The following is a 15,592-nucleotide window of genomic DNA, read 5'->3' on the forward strand; positions in this document are numbered from 1 at the left end:
ATTATACCAAAATGTTAAAACAGTTTTTATGATGGATAATCTTAAATTTAAGAGACAACAGACAGAAATACCTAAACACAGATTTGACTTTAAAGATACATTTAAATTTCTTGATTTCGTATTTGTCCTTACATACTATATTAGTAGGCATTTTCAATCATCTGTCGCTGCTAGAATGTAGGGGGGGCGGAGGGGTGTGTGTATATAAATATACGTATGATTCCTTGTACTAATGTAAAATTCTGCTCGCACTCTAATCAAAAAGGAAGGAAATGGAAAGTTTCCATGAGGGAAACAACATTAAAATGCAGACAGATTTGTGGCATAGCACTTCATTTTAACTATTATAAACCTTTGAGTTAAGATTTTCTTACTTTTCAGGATTTAAAGCATCTGGAGATGTTTTCCTGAACCAAGTGGAAATGATATAGTGTCCACATGGCAATGCAAAACTCTGTCATGTTTCTGTCCTTGCAAATCTTCCCCAATACCATCTAGTACTTTTTAATCCTGGAAGGGGTGCTATTTTTGCATAATCATTGCTCTTGCCCTTGCTGGCAGAGAGAGTGTGTTCGTTCCTACTGCATTTTTTCCAAAGCTTGTGTAAAAGGTCGTGTTTAAACCCGTTTAGAACTCCGTAGAGGTGAACAGAAATACTAACAAGGATCCCAGTCTTCGTGGACTTCCTACGTGACAGAAGTTTTGAGATGGAAACTTTGAAATGAAAGTGATTTTAACGTACAGGTTGCACACAGCATACCTTTTCCAGTCATAAGTCTACTGGTACCTATGCTAGGTTATGTAGAAGTACCATCTGTGCTCCTGCACTGAGACATTTTGCCAGTCAACCCTGCTGTTCTGTGAAACCAATTAGGTTCACACAATTCAAGTCAATTTCTCTTACAGTATCTTCTGTAGGTAGTGTTTCAATACAGGAGCAGGGTACTAACCACGGCTCTTGACCTGAACCTGTAAGAAGAGAGAGAGAGAGAAAAAGGGGAAGATCATTACATACAGTATCAAAAGCATACATGCGGAAGATGAAAGAGGAGAGGCGGAGGAGGTGGAGCCAAGGGATGAGAGAAAAGGGTGTAAAAAGAAGAAAGGGGAAAGACGAAAGTCTAAAACTGTATCCCCCTAATATTGGTATTCGCTATGCTTGCAGTGCGAGTGATATTAAGAATATATAAAAGAAACTACTTACATGCTAAAACCTTCGTTCCTCTCTTTAATCATTGGTGGTAAAATATGTCTTCATTTTACTACATTTTAGTACATTTGTAAAAGTGTCAAATGATATTAAAGATAAAGGGTTAAGCAAGGTTCTGTGGAAGTCATAGGAACAAAATCTGGGAAGCTGAAAAATTCCATTTGCAGATTTTTGAGGAAATAGACAAATGTTTTATCTACAAAGGGTAAAAAGGTACTTCATCATTAAAAGAAAACAAAACGATCACTTTCAATGGCATTGTGAGATTCCCGATTCTAAAGTGTGAAGAGGAGAAGTCTTGTAGTAGGAAGAAGTTTTTAAAAGGGTACTTACGATTCCAGCTTTTATTTGCACAAGAAAGGTTGAAGTGAATTTTGTATTAGATCTTCAGCTGATTGCCATTTGTCTGCACGAAAAATCTTTTGTGGTTGACAGTTCATTTGCTTTTTAGGAAAGTGGATACTAACTAAGGAGTACATAATTAATAGTGCTGAAAGTGGCAGATGGCTTGATGAAACAACGTACGAATGGGGATATGAAATTGAAAAAGACACCCATTATTCACCTCAAATGCAATCTGCACCTAAAAGATGGCGCGAAGAACTGACATACTCCAGTACTCCAGGGGCCTTCCACAGATGGAAGGTTGTCCTCCCTGTTAAGGAAGGTGATAAACGAATGGCGTCTATTAGAAGGTAAGAGGATATGTTTTAAAGCTTAAATAATGAATGATAGAATGCTTATTGTATGGTTGAACGCATTTTTTTTCTTCCATCCCAGTTAATTTGGTCCATAACAACCTCCAGCTCTTCAAACTCTGAATTGTTTTCATTGACATACTTCCGTAGTTTTTATGATAAAATGACTTTAAATCTTTAACATCACTGCTTTTCTTGCCTTCCTTTGGTATAGTATCAAAAATAACATGCATTCGCATATGTTTGCATCTTAAGTAAACTACTTGCAGAAACTCTCTTCATGAGGCAAAACATATAGGCTTACATTTATTTTGTGTGGATGTTACATTTGAATAGTAACTGGAACAGGAAACATTATTTCACTTGGGTGAGTGACCTGAGCCAGCAGTGAACTATGTCTTACAGATCTGGGCCGCGCTATGACTGACCAGATCAGTTTTTGTGTCGCATCTGTGCAACAGCTTCTTGTAGTTCTGAAAACCTAATTTGTACTGTAATAGATGTTTCTGATATGATCTAAATACGGATAGTTCAGAAGGGAAAGGACAATAGTTTAAGGAAAAGCAGAGAAAAGGAAAACAACTGAAGTGCGGGAATTTTGAGACTGCTTTTTTTTTCCTCCATACTCTTCCTACTCATTTGGATTCCATAATTTAAATACTACATTGATTGCAAACAGAGCATATTAAGTACTCTCTTTTTCCAGACTGTTCCCCATACGCAAACCTGGGGATCCTTTTATTCGGTCAGAAAACACTGAAAGGTAGATATTTTTTGTTTCCAGCAAGTACTGGTTTTAGTCATAAAGACCACTGTAGCTTTGGGGAAAGTTTGATTTTTCTCTAGTATTTACAACACTCTACCTTTTTTCCCCCTTGTATGCTTTTCCTACCTTTAGTGCCTAGCTGTTGGATGGGTAAGTGTGTGAGACCAGCATAATTTTCTTTTTACATACCTGGATTATGAAAAATAAAACATAGATCCAGCATGTCAAAAGACCGTCTTTCTTCCACCATTTTTTTTTTTTGTCTGGCATCTTTTCTAAGAGATAAGAATAGTTGCAGCAGTACAACTCTGGAAATTGTCCCTGGGGAAACTCTTACATGTAATAGTGTCCCAAAGACAAACTAGTCTGGTTTTTGTGTATGATGCTGGACAGCACTAAATGGTATAAATGACTCCAAAATGAAGTAAAAAAAGTGTATGTCCTTTATGCAAATACCGTGTTGCAGTTAAGAAAAACAGTGTTCTGTTTTTGGTAAACCGCTTAATTTATTGCAAGACTTAATTGGAAGACCATTGTCATTTTGGGGAACATAATGCAGTAAATTATACTGCTGTCACCAAATTTGATCTTTGAGAAAGTGCACAGGTAAAGCTTCCTATCCGATATGTAGGAGGTATATGTAGATTTTAATTAGTAGTGTTAAATTATGAAGAGAAGGATGTCTTGTTAAGTGGACCCTTTCCTTTTCTGAAGGTTAAGTGCCCTTTTATCCTCCGAATGAAGGCTGGGCAGTGCCATACATCTAGAACCCTTATCCTCTTGCACTTGCATGCTTGTAGTTTGTGGATGATAATGTAGCTTTAGGCAGTATTAATATAATGCTGTAAATACATGTTTCCAAATATGTTTATTCAGAGTTCTTCAAGCTGGAAAGGCAACCATATGTTCACCTCAAAATGCAGAGCGCCATATAACTCATATATTCATGAATAATAAAAGTTTTGCTATGCAAAACCAAAAATGTCTCTCTGAAGCTCCATACTACCATTTGCAGTATCTTGGAGATTACCTTCTAGGGGTAAGTAAATTAAAAACTGTATCTAAAATTAGATTTTCATTTTTAACAATTTATGTCGGGTTTACTGATTACTGCAAATAATAAGGCATTAATAATAAAGGAGAACATGATCAGCCTGAGTGTTTTGTAATTTGATTAAAGGTAACACAACTTTCTAATTCTGGGACTGTTTATCCAAGAGAGGGAGGACTCATGAATGTGTATAAATACCTGAAGAGAGGGTGCAAAGAAGACAGCCAGGCTGATGTGAGTGGTGCCCCGTGACAGAACAAGAGGCAACAGGCACAAACTGAAGCACAGGAGGTTCTGTCTGAAACTCAGGAAACGCTTTTGTTTTTCACTGCACGGGTGATGGAGCACTGGAACAGGTTGCCCAAAGAGACTGCGGAGTCTCCATCCTTGGCAATGTTCAAAAGCCATCTGGGCATGTCCGTGTTTCAGAAAATGTTAGTAAATCCTTACAGCTCAAATCAAGTGATGCTCACGTATGCGAAGACTAGATTCAGCTTTGTCTCTTTCCATTTTTAGAAAACTTGTCACCATTCATGACAAAACTTCTTTCTCTTTTAGTAATCAAAAGTGTTAAATTCTTGAGAATGTAAGCTCTATATTTCTTTATTGGTGGAAAAGGATTCTCCAAAATCCCTGTAATAGCTTTCTTCTGTTGACTAAACTAGAACATGAGACAGTACATCATCAGATCCACTAAGTCTTGGATGGACCTTATTTGAAAAGAGAAGCCACACTCGAAAGTCATCATTCCAGAGAGACGGAGAGTTAGGGGTTTTTTTGGAATGGCTAAGCCAGATGAAGCACACAGTGCTGTATCAAATGGTTCAGAGTGTTAGGGTTACCATTCAGCTCCAAAAGTGGATCAGAAGTTAAATTTACAGTGATGCAAAAGATAAGGCAGAGCAAGAAAACCAGTATGTTTCTCTTGCATCTTTCCATCTGAGCTATGAGGGGACATGTCACTGTTCAGTGAATTCCCTTGTATGTGTGGAATTCACTAAAATTAGAATTTTTTTCTTACGGTTTCTCTTGAGAGCGAGCGAGGTGCCTCATGAGTCAGTTTGCTTACCAGATGCACTATTCAGAATTTCTTGGTATTTTGACCTGGAACTACTCAAAGGCCTCAGAAGATTCTTTTAGTCTGGTAGTTCTTCAGACTGTGGGATGATTTTAGTCAACTGCTAATCGAAAATACTACCTTTGCAAGCAAGTAGGATCTAAAACTGTGTTTGTTACTAGGGGTAGCCTACTTCATTTGAAAATCCTTTGGATTCTTCACATCAAAGTATATACTTTGCTCTTCCCGTTTTAATGAGCGGTAAAGCTGTTACAAAAGGGTGAGAAGAGGGTTGAAAGGTCTTAATGTTTACACCCTGAATAAAATGCATCCACATGGGATCTCAGTGTGGTGCTTACCCTCTTAATGAAACTTGTTCGGGGAAACTGTTCCCTGTTACACTTTTCAGCTAAGATAGACATTTACATTTAATAGAGGAATGAGTGTCAAGTTTTTATGGCTACCTCACCTTTTATTGATCTCTGTGAGAATAAAGTGTTTCTCGCTATGCACCCTGAATTCCTCCCAGGTGTGATAACGGGTTTCCATCTTAACCAGTCCATTAACTTGCATGTATCTTTTTTTTTTTTAGATTTCATTAAAGTAACTCACCTCAGAGGCCAAGAGAGCATTAGCTTTCTATTTAAATGCATCTAAAGAACTCGGAAAACTGCCAAGACTCCTAGTCTCTTAAAAGGAAAAGAATAAAACATAGGCAATCAAATCACAGCACTTGTCCAAATGTATTAGGCTTTACCAAAGAATGTTACGGACATGCTGTTTTCTCTCCCTCCCTGAAGTACTTGGCACATAATTCATTAGAACATTCCAACTTTGTAAATTTGTAGTCCTGCTATTTGACTGCTACTTCCAGCAAAAATAAGTACCCCCCTTCCTCCCCTAAACACCCACATATATGTCCACATACTGAATTCACCAAAACACTATTATTTTTTTTCTTTCAGTGAAACTGCACTGACATTCAGAGTATTCTTGCTGTGATTTTTTTGAGCCAAGTCTTTACTTCATCTTTGTATTTCAGTATCTGTTCTTATAATCTCAACCTCATAACTCTAATGTTAAAATAGTCTGTGGGATTATCTTTAATGTTCTGATCTTACAAGGTGTCAAATTTATTGGTTCAAGATATTAAAACACATGCATGATTTTAGGGAGCTAGTCTGATACTTAAATTTAAGCAGGGACTTTAAATCCTTTATTGGATGCATGCGGGAATTCATAAAATTTTGCCAAGATGGTACTGTAAATTGTTTGACTGTAAGTATTTTTATAAGCACGTTGAAAATAATGTGCAGAAAGTGCCACATGAAGTAAAGACTATTTAATGCATCAGAGTTCGCTTATCCCTGGCTCATCAAAAGCTATTCAGAGCTCTTTTCAAGTTACCAGAGATACTTAATTCTCTTCTGTAACATGCAACAAACTCAAGATTTGTTTAGAAATATAGTTATGCCCAGGCCAAGTACTTCTGGTATGAATGATAAATTTAAGGGTAAATCTGAAAACAAGATGAAATGTGTGGTGTTTTAAACTTTATCTTGAAGACTTAAAGGTGTAAATTGATCATGACTTGCATCTTGTCCTTGCGTACTACTGTGGGTTTTTTGCCTACTGTTATTTCCCACGTTTCCCATACTTGATTCACCTTCCAGATTTAGGTGTTTGAATTGGACGGCAAGCTACGGGAAGCCTGCCACACCTGCTCCCACTAAAAAATGGCTGTCAGTACTGTGACCAAGGGGAACGCTTCATCTGTATCTACGTTCTTAGCTTGTCACACTTGCAGGGGCTGGTTTTGTAGTTACATGTGCATTTGCCTAAGACAAAGATGGTATTTTATTCTTTGTGTGTCTTTGATGAAGAGCATACATGGAAACTCTTACTGAAATGTATTGTTTTCCTATCCTGAAATAACTTTTAAATATTTTTTTGTAGTTAATTTTTACTAACAAAAATTATCTTGTGGCTTTGCTGAGAGTTTTTTCAGAATGAGTTGGAAACCAGTTTGAGAAACACTTCCTCATTCCCTGTGCTGAAGAAATAGCTGGAAATGATAGGTGGACTTAGAGAATAAATTATTAAAAAACAAACGAATGAACAAACTTTTAAATTTTATGTTACTAGTTTAGTTCAGGCTTATAGGCAAGAACTGAAAAGATTTCATTGTAGTGGCCTTTGTAAAATGAATGCATGGTCATAGTCAAATTGATGAAAAAATGTCTTTAAAAATACTTACTACATTTTTGACTAATTGAAAAGGTGTGGGCTTTTTTTTTTAGTTTTTGAAAAGTCCAAAGAGAGAATCCATTATGGAAACGCAGCTCTTGTTTCAGCCACGGGGATTGGGTCAGAGTTAAAATCAGTTAGGAAAAGTAATTGTGGGGAAGCTTACATTGATAATTCCTATGCTATAGCTTCCTACAACATCAGTGGTTTGTTTCTAAACCACCAGCTGTTTATCTGGCACATGATGTAGACCCTTAAACAATTACATATGCACACAAGGGTTCACAATAGAATATATAGAAATGGCGCATAAAAGCTGGTTTAGAGCATTAGCTTTGAAACTGAAATAAAATGGTGTTTTTTTGCTGTGCACAGAATGAAATACAAAATACTGAAGATATCCAAATGAGCTATTTCCTGGCTACACAAGAAACAGACCAAATCATGTCTAACCTGCAGCTTGCTGAAATGAAAGATGCTGTTATAAAACATATGTATTTTGCTGCAGTAAGTAACAATCAGTTAATGCTGTCTTAGCATAAGACGTATAATGTATATTATTAAATTTGTCTTTCATTATAGTAGATATTTTAACATATTTTGAAATAGTAATAATGCCTTTTAACCTGCAATGTTTAATAATCCCATATTTACTACATCTACCATTAGTTAAAATATAATTTAGTAGTGGTAATTGGTAGGCATGGGTGTGTGGAAGACATGGTGGACTACTTGAAAACTTGGTGTAATTTATGAGATAAGTAGTAGCTAATATTGTTCAACAAAATCTCTTTGGATTACAGGCTTTCTATGACTCCTCTTACTAGCTGAATTACACTAACACGTTTTCAAAACTAATCATATCGTAGAGCAAGTACTTTGTTGATTCACATGAATGTTTTTTTATTACAAGTGAAAAATAGAGCTAAATGCACTCCGCTGTTTTAATGCAGTAACATATCTAATTCTGATAAACGTGCTACATTAGTAATTAAAAACACTATTTTGTATCTAGAGAAACAACTGCTTGAGTTAGGATATATTATCTCTGTAAGTTACAGTGATGCAGATAATAGCATGTAAGTATTTTTGTAGGAGCTTGCTTACATGAAGCTCTGTATGATTTTGTAACTGCAAAATTAGGTCCTCTATGTATATTAATTTAAGTTCTTAGTAACAAAAGAAGTAGAATTTTTAAGTCTTCAATGTACACAATGTTTAAACACAAGATTAACAAATAGAAGACTCATGCTGCTTCAATCTGTACACCTTCAAATGCTGCATCTTTCATCAGTGACGTTTTATCAAGACTATACCCTCCAGACCTTTAAAAAATAGATGTGTTGTTGACTTTTCTGTATACTACACACAACAAATGCACTTATTATCAGATTATCTTTCCCTCAAGCTATTACGTAGTTATGTGCAGGTGGAGTAATCATAATCGTAAAGACAATCCCTTCTAAAAGACTTTTTTGGTGACATGTATTAGTAAGATTGTAACACTAGGCCATAACTGAACAGCAATAGTAGTAATACATTTTTGCACCAACTGCCATATCTTCACATTATAGGTAACTTGCAAGAGGGATGCGAAGTTTGCATTTTGCCTTAGAAAAACTGAAAACACTTAATATTTTTTAATATAGTTAATTGGACCAAGTGAAATAGAACTGTCCTTACATTGCAACTGCATAAACAAGAAGCGGAGAATAACAGGAAAAATGGGGAGAAAAATTGCCTGTATTATTTTCCTTTTGGGTTGCTAATCCTCTATTTCATAATTTTGCCATCCAAATATTAAAAGGATAAATATAAATAGATAGCTATGTTGAATGTTTTGCTTGAACTATGTTAACGAAATCTGCCATTTTGGGAGTTTTGTACAGTATTTAATGAATATGTTTATTGGTATCCAGTGTGTAGGTTGACTTTATCCTGTTTTACAGGCTGTTAAGCACAGGTTTGCTCAGAAAGACAGAAAGCTGATCAAATGCAATCCAGAGGTAAGGATTCTCACAAAGAGGGCTTGTTGCATATATGATTTTTTTTCTGTGAAGTTAGGCGAACATACTTTCATTGTGAAAGTAGCTATCGAAGAAACATTTTAAAATATTTATTTTATCCAAAACTCTAATAAAATTATTGAAGAGTTAAAGAGCATCACTGGAATACTGTTGAATGTTGTTCATTCTTACAACACTATCAGTACTGTCCCCTTTCTTACAAAGAAATTCTTTAATCCTGTTAATGTTAGAAGAAAGAAGCAAGGATGCCCTAATGTGATTTAGATCATCTTAAATTATTCAAACACTGTATTTATGCAGTAGCAATAAAGAGAAAGTAAACACAACTTTTTGCAGTGCTCACCTGTTTTTGCTAGTAGGGACAGACTTTAGCTAGAGGTTGACTCACTGTAGAAATAAACAGTAGTTACAGCGTAAGTCTTAAACATCATCATGCGGGTTTCAGAGTCTACTGAAGTGCAGATTGCAAATAGAATACATGTTTTCCAGTCCCGTTTTCATAATTACTCTGACTTAATTTCTTTCTTAGTACTATTTAGTTAATTTCTCGTTTTTCTTCTCATTAAGGCAAATATATGCCATAAATCAGTTACAGGTCAGCAACAGGTTTTATTAAGTCCCTGTTATATCTTCGGTAAATAAATACTTTCAAAATTTTCACTTTTCTATCTATAGTACTAAGAATAAATCTTTAAATAATGTTGAAACTTTACCTCTTAGCACTTAAAAAGCATTATATGTAGTACCTATGAGCTACTGTACTTTAGATGGTAACTTGTGTTGTTTAAAAGTTAAAATGGGAAACACTTAAAGATATCTATTAGCTTCCTCTGTTTCTCAGTAGCTGAAGATTTGGTACCTTTGAGCCGTACTACATAAATAGTTACTTGATAAATAAACGAGGTCTCAGTCTGACAAAATATGCTCTCAGGCTTCACAGAAATCTCTTCTTATCTGATTTCTTTGTATTGACACAATAAGGAAGGGAGGAGAAAAACATTTTTAAAACATGAGCACTAAAATGCCTTTGTCATCATCCAACGCTACCGTTAATGCTGTATGCATTTCTATTGCAGAACAGATTTGCATTGAATCTAATGTTAATGTTTATTGAATTTATGGGAAAAAAACCCTTAGCTTTCTTAACATGTGTAAGCTGAAATTGTTATTCTGTACTCTTGATAATACAATTTTTTGTTTGGAAATTTTAAGCCTAATTCTAATACTTTTCTTATGCATGACCTACCACTGTCTTTTATTGCTTTGTGGAATACCCATTGCTAGCCTTTGCATCTGATATGAGACTTTCATAGGCAGTATATTTATGGCTTTTGAAAATAACTCCAATAAACTTCCAGTAATACTAGCGAAGTGAAATAAAACCTACAAACTAAATTAACAGATTAGAAGTACATATTGTAGTCAGTCATCTCAGTTTGCATCTGCTAGGAAGGCTTAACTCAACTAAGTGTTCTGTATCTATCATCCTCCCTAAAATATTAATTTCTCTTTTTGTCAGCTTCTCTTCCATATTATGCTATATAAAATGCAACCTATTGTCTGTGGACTTCCATTTTTCATTAGTTTCTACTCAAATTTGTAATGGTTGTACCAGCAGTGCTTCATAAGGAACTGCTAGTTCTTCGTCAGCTAGAATGTGAGCCAGTGCAGCGTTGTACAGCTTACTTAACATTAAGACCCTACAAATAGGTGTCTCCTGATACTGAAAAAACTTTTGTCACCTCAGTTTTCTGTCATCCTTCCTTACCCTTTACAAATATGCTGAAAACCAGTTCTCTAGTTCCTCCTTATCTTGAATGTAATGAAAAAGGCCTCACACTCTCCAAAACAGCTTTGTTTTAGTATACTTTCCAAATAATGCATCTATGTTGCTGTTTCTTCTAGTACCAGAATTTTCAAGAGATAAAAAGACGGATGCTGGTAGCATGCTTGTATGTGAACAATATACTGAGTCATCTTCACACATCTTAAATCCAGGCAACAGAGGAGTTCTTTGACTGCCATTAAACAGTTTATGGTTGCTCTTTACATGTGCTGTTTGCATATAATTAACATTACAAAAGTATGAATGCAACCATTATTTCCAAAGGAAATAACGTGAAGATTTTAATAGTGCGTATATGAATGAGAAAATTGAAATAAATGTGAGTTTCAAATGCCAGATGCACAAAGACTTGATTAAAAGAAAATTGTCTAGATGAGCAGCTTTATTTATTGTTAATGTAACAACGGCATACATTAGGAATCTTGAGAAATGAAACATTTGTAGAGAAACTAATGCTAAGATGGAGCTCATTCACTAAGACTTTAGCTGAGATTTAACTATGATCATAATTTCTTTCAGAAGTTTTTTCAGGTTTGGCCTGAGCTCTTAATGTTTTTAGGTCATTACTGAAACATTTTTGGAAACTATCTCGCAAATGGCAGTGTACTGCATAGACCTCAAAACCACAATTGGACTCAAAGTCTGTGTTAATTTAAATTTTAAACTAATTTTAAAACAATTGGTAGAATGTCTTGAGTAGCTTTATCTAATGTACATTAGAAGCCAAGTTTTTTGGCAGAGATTATAAAGTACAAGTTGTCAGGGACTAAAGCAACAATAAATTTATCTAACTGTCTGATTCCCAGCTGTCTGATCAGTGATCTTCCTGACTCTACTTCTCTATGTTGTGACTCCCTGTCCCAGTTTCTTTTAATTTACCAGAGCCTTGGGCTGCGTGGTCAAACAAAATACCTGGATTTCAAAACAGAAGTTATCAGAGGGAAGCTGTGCTTCAGTTAGCAATATGGTTGCAACTGGTTTGTGCATCTTAGCTTTGGCTTGAACCTGGACTAGAGGAAAGATGTGAATAGCAGTGTAGCTGAGATCTTCCATAGCTTCTCTTTGGTATCATTAATCTGTGAAAATAGAGGTTTGGAAAGCTGAGAGTACAGACAGTAACAGGGAAATTGCAGGGCAGATACAGCATTTCATGAAAGCCATTAGATCCTTCTGGGTCCTCTGAAAGCTCGCAAAGTTAAGTGTTTTGCTGTCATGAGTGGCAGAGAATAAGAAGGAAGCCCTGTGCCATTAAGAAGATCTTCAGAGTTTTGAAATCCACTGGGATCAATACCTGTGCTATCTAGCATTAGCTGCTTCTCTGAAATGCTATATGGGAATAGAAGAACTAGGGAGATAAAACAGTTACATGGTTTATGGTTTTATAATGCGTACTCATAAATGATGTATTTCATGATTTTACATTTTTCTCTAATTTTTTTTAGCAGTTCAGTGGTACTAATTATCTTACTGTGCCAGCCATATACCGTGGGATGCACTCTGCACTTTTGGAAGTATTGACACTCCTTTGTGTACCTTGCTAGAATAAATTATAGACAAGTTACTGAGTGTGTGAATTGTAGTTTGTTTTTTAAAAGGGTAGATGTATTCAGATCTTCTAAGAAGAGAAGCACATTCTGAAACCTGTCTTTTCAATGAAAACCCAGTTCAGTAAGAGTGAAGGCCTTTCTAGATGACAGCAGCTTATTGGATCAGGCAATAAGTAATATTTCTGGTTTAATTTATAATCTTCTCCCTGTTTATTATACTACCAACATTTTACTTAAGAGATTTCCTGTTATTTCTTCTAAGTTTGGGGTTTTTTATTAAGCTGTTCTTTTACTTACAAAGATATCTCATTTCTAGGTTAAAAGTACTGACCTGTCCAGAGGCACATGGTCTATACTTGCGGGATTAGTGGAAGAGTATTTATTTCCTGATGTAATCATGGAACTTACTGCTGTTCAGAAGTACTCGACGCCTCCTGTGCAACTGCTTCATTCTCTTCTAGAATATATCCTATTGGTGAGAGATGAAGAGTAAAGTATTACAAATATTCAAGAAGTGAAAGTGTTAGGATCTTTGCTGCTGACATTGTATTTAGTGTTTTTAGTGATGTATTCACCCTTCACTCTGTATTCATCAATGTGTTTGTGTCAAAAATGGAAGAATTTAATACTTAAGGATTTTTTTAAATTATTATATATTTACAAGCTGTATGAATGTAGTTCTCTAAATACTGTGGAAGAATTGGTCCAGAATTTTTTTTGTTGCTTTTAGAAACAGCACTTGTGTGACTTTTTTTTTTTTTTAACCTAGTAGGCCACAGGTAGAGAGCTAAATTGAGAAGAAGATTTGTTCTAAGCAGCGATGCATTCACCTGGAATATCATAGTAGAGCAAGCTCTCCTTGTTTCCTTCCTTTTGTTTATAAACTGAATTTTGCTGCCTGTAGATACGCATTAAATTGCATGTTACTTCACTGATTAAATTTGGTCACTTGGGATTGTAGAGAGTGAAGAAAATACATAAACACTTAGTGATTATGAATCTTTGGCCAGTATGAAGCCACTATTATTTTCTCATTTTGTTACAGGGAAATACCGATGCAGTATTTTGTGCTAAACTTCATCACGTTTTGTACCTTGTTCTCCAACGTGATCCTCCTTGGAAGTCACCGTCTATGTTAAAGTATTATTTGGATCTTCTTCAGTGTCCTATATGTAATAAAGGCACATGGTCCTTGGTAGAGGTCCTTGTAAGGTAAGAAAGTCAGTAAGGTGTTGGATGCAATAGTTATTACATTACTCCAAACTCAAGGATGGGGAAGAAGGGTTGGAATTCTATTGTGTCAAAGTTGCATTTCACCAGAACAAGGTAAGCTATGTGAAGGTCTAGAATTGTAACTGAGATTTGGACCTTTCACTTTATGTTTCAGTAAGTGTTAGGTCATGGGCAGAGGGGTTTTTTTTGGGAAAGGAAAAACTCTACGTTTTCTTTTTAAAAATTGTTTCTTTTTTAAGCTTTCCATGAATTATAATAATTATGTACTATTGCTATTCTTGTGTGTATGTATATACATACATGCACACATATATATCTGCAGTTACAAAGCAAATTCTAGTCTTATCTTACCAAACATGAAGCTTCATATTGTATTTTGGTTTTAATCATAAACTTTACCATCTTGTTCAGAAAGTCTGATTATATCCTATACATCTATACATACAAGACTCAGTACCTAGGAGCTGTTTGGGTAGTTGGTCTATGCTTGAGAACTCATGTTTTTGTAATTTACATCAGTAGAAATTAATTTTTCCATTCATTTGGAAGAGAAACTGTACCTCTTATTACTGTCATAAAATCCTAAGTCACATTTAAATATTTCGATACAATGGTGATTACAGATAAATGAATGTGTATGATTGTAAGCATGTCTATACTCTTGAAGGGTATTGAATCACTGTACTTGAATCACTGTAATTGGACATTTAGTAGTTTTTATTAGGAACGTATCATATGGAATGGAAGTGAATTTATCTTTTAGATAAAGTATTTTATCTTTTAGTACTTAGTGGCAGAATGTGAATACCCAGCAGTTGTATACATGGTGGTTCCAGTACTCAAAATGCTAGCCAAATAAATGTGTTCATACTTTACTTCAAAATTATCTCCATCATGTTAGACAACCATTCGACTTGATCACAAACTGTAGTCCTGTCAAAATAGTATATGTGAACTGTTATCTAAACTAAGGTTTGTAGGATGTTACAATGGCTATACAAGATTACAAGACTACCTTGTAATTAAAGGATTTTAAAGAAGTTCTGTTAAATTCAGTAATTGTACAGTACCTCAAGTAGAGACAGAAAAATTAAAAACGGTTGAATTACTTAGTTTACAATCTGATACAACATATTCATCTACAACTCAAAGCCCCAGTCACAAACATGTTTCTTTTTTTTGGAAAATACAGCTTTAGAATCAGAAAAGTTAACTTTAAAATGATGAATGTTGCTGGGGAGCAAGGTATTTTCCTTGTCAAAATTGTCAAAAGTCAAAGCTGACTTTCTCACTGATAGATTGGACTATGATTTCTGTCATACAAATGGATTTTTCGGTGTTTATTTTTCAGATCTTGTCTTTGTTGCAGAACCATTTGTCATGCAGTCCCAGTTTCAGGGAGAGAAGATGAGCAGAGGGTAGTTCACAAAACTTTATTGAAGTTTTTCTTTGATTTAATAAAAGCTGAAGTAGAGTTTCTGACAAAAAGGTAGGTTTTATAGGATAATATTTTCTTACTTCTTTTTCACAATTTCACATGCATTTCTGTATCTCCAGCAGGTTATATCCTGATTTTTGTATGTCCCTAATAAGATCCTGTTCTACAGAGATGGCAGTTCAGCATTTCCTTTTATATTTCTCAGTTCTTAGTTTATTTATTGTAATTTGTGTCAGTTTTCTTCTAATCATGTTTTAAGGGCTCTAACCTTTCCCAGTCTAGTATTTCACTATATTACAAGTTTCAGTAAGCATTTAATTTTGCTCATAAAGTTTTATTTTTAGCTTTGCCATGCTTCAGTATTCATTCTTTAAGGTAGACAAGCATTTTGAACATACTGTTGGGTTTTGTTTTTTTTAATTCAGTTAACAGTTATCTTTCGTTAGGGAGACAATTGTCTTTCCTTAATTTA

The 15,592-nt window shown here is 35.0% G+C and overlaps 1 protein-coding gene across 1 annotated transcript; it reads left to right on the plus strand.

The window, feature by feature from the left end:
• Positions 1 to 1,031: 1,031 nt before the first annotated feature.
• LOC104157073 (ankyrin repeat domain-containing protein 32-like) lies at positions 1,032 to 15,171 on the plus strand (the record flags this gene model as incomplete). Its single annotated transcript, XM_009702996.1, has 8 exons — positions 1,032 to 1,170; positions 1,662 to 1,905; positions 3,551 to 3,713; positions 7,405 to 7,536; positions 8,979 to 9,035; positions 12,766 to 12,924; positions 13,495 to 13,661; positions 15,052 to 15,171. Coding segments are annotated over exons 1-8 (1,181 nt in total), but the record flags the coding sequence as incomplete, so codon positions are not given.
• Between the last annotated feature and the right edge of the window lie 421 nt (positions 15,172 to 15,592).

Source organism: Cariama cristata, unplaced genomic scaffold (genome assembly GCF_000690535.1).
Source record: "Cariama cristata isolate BGI_N322 unplaced genomic scaffold, ASM69053v1 scaffold18066, whole genome shotgun sequence".
NCBI classification, from domain to species: domain Eukaryota; kingdom Metazoa; phylum Chordata; class Aves; order Cariamiformes; family Cariamidae; genus Cariama; species Cariama cristata.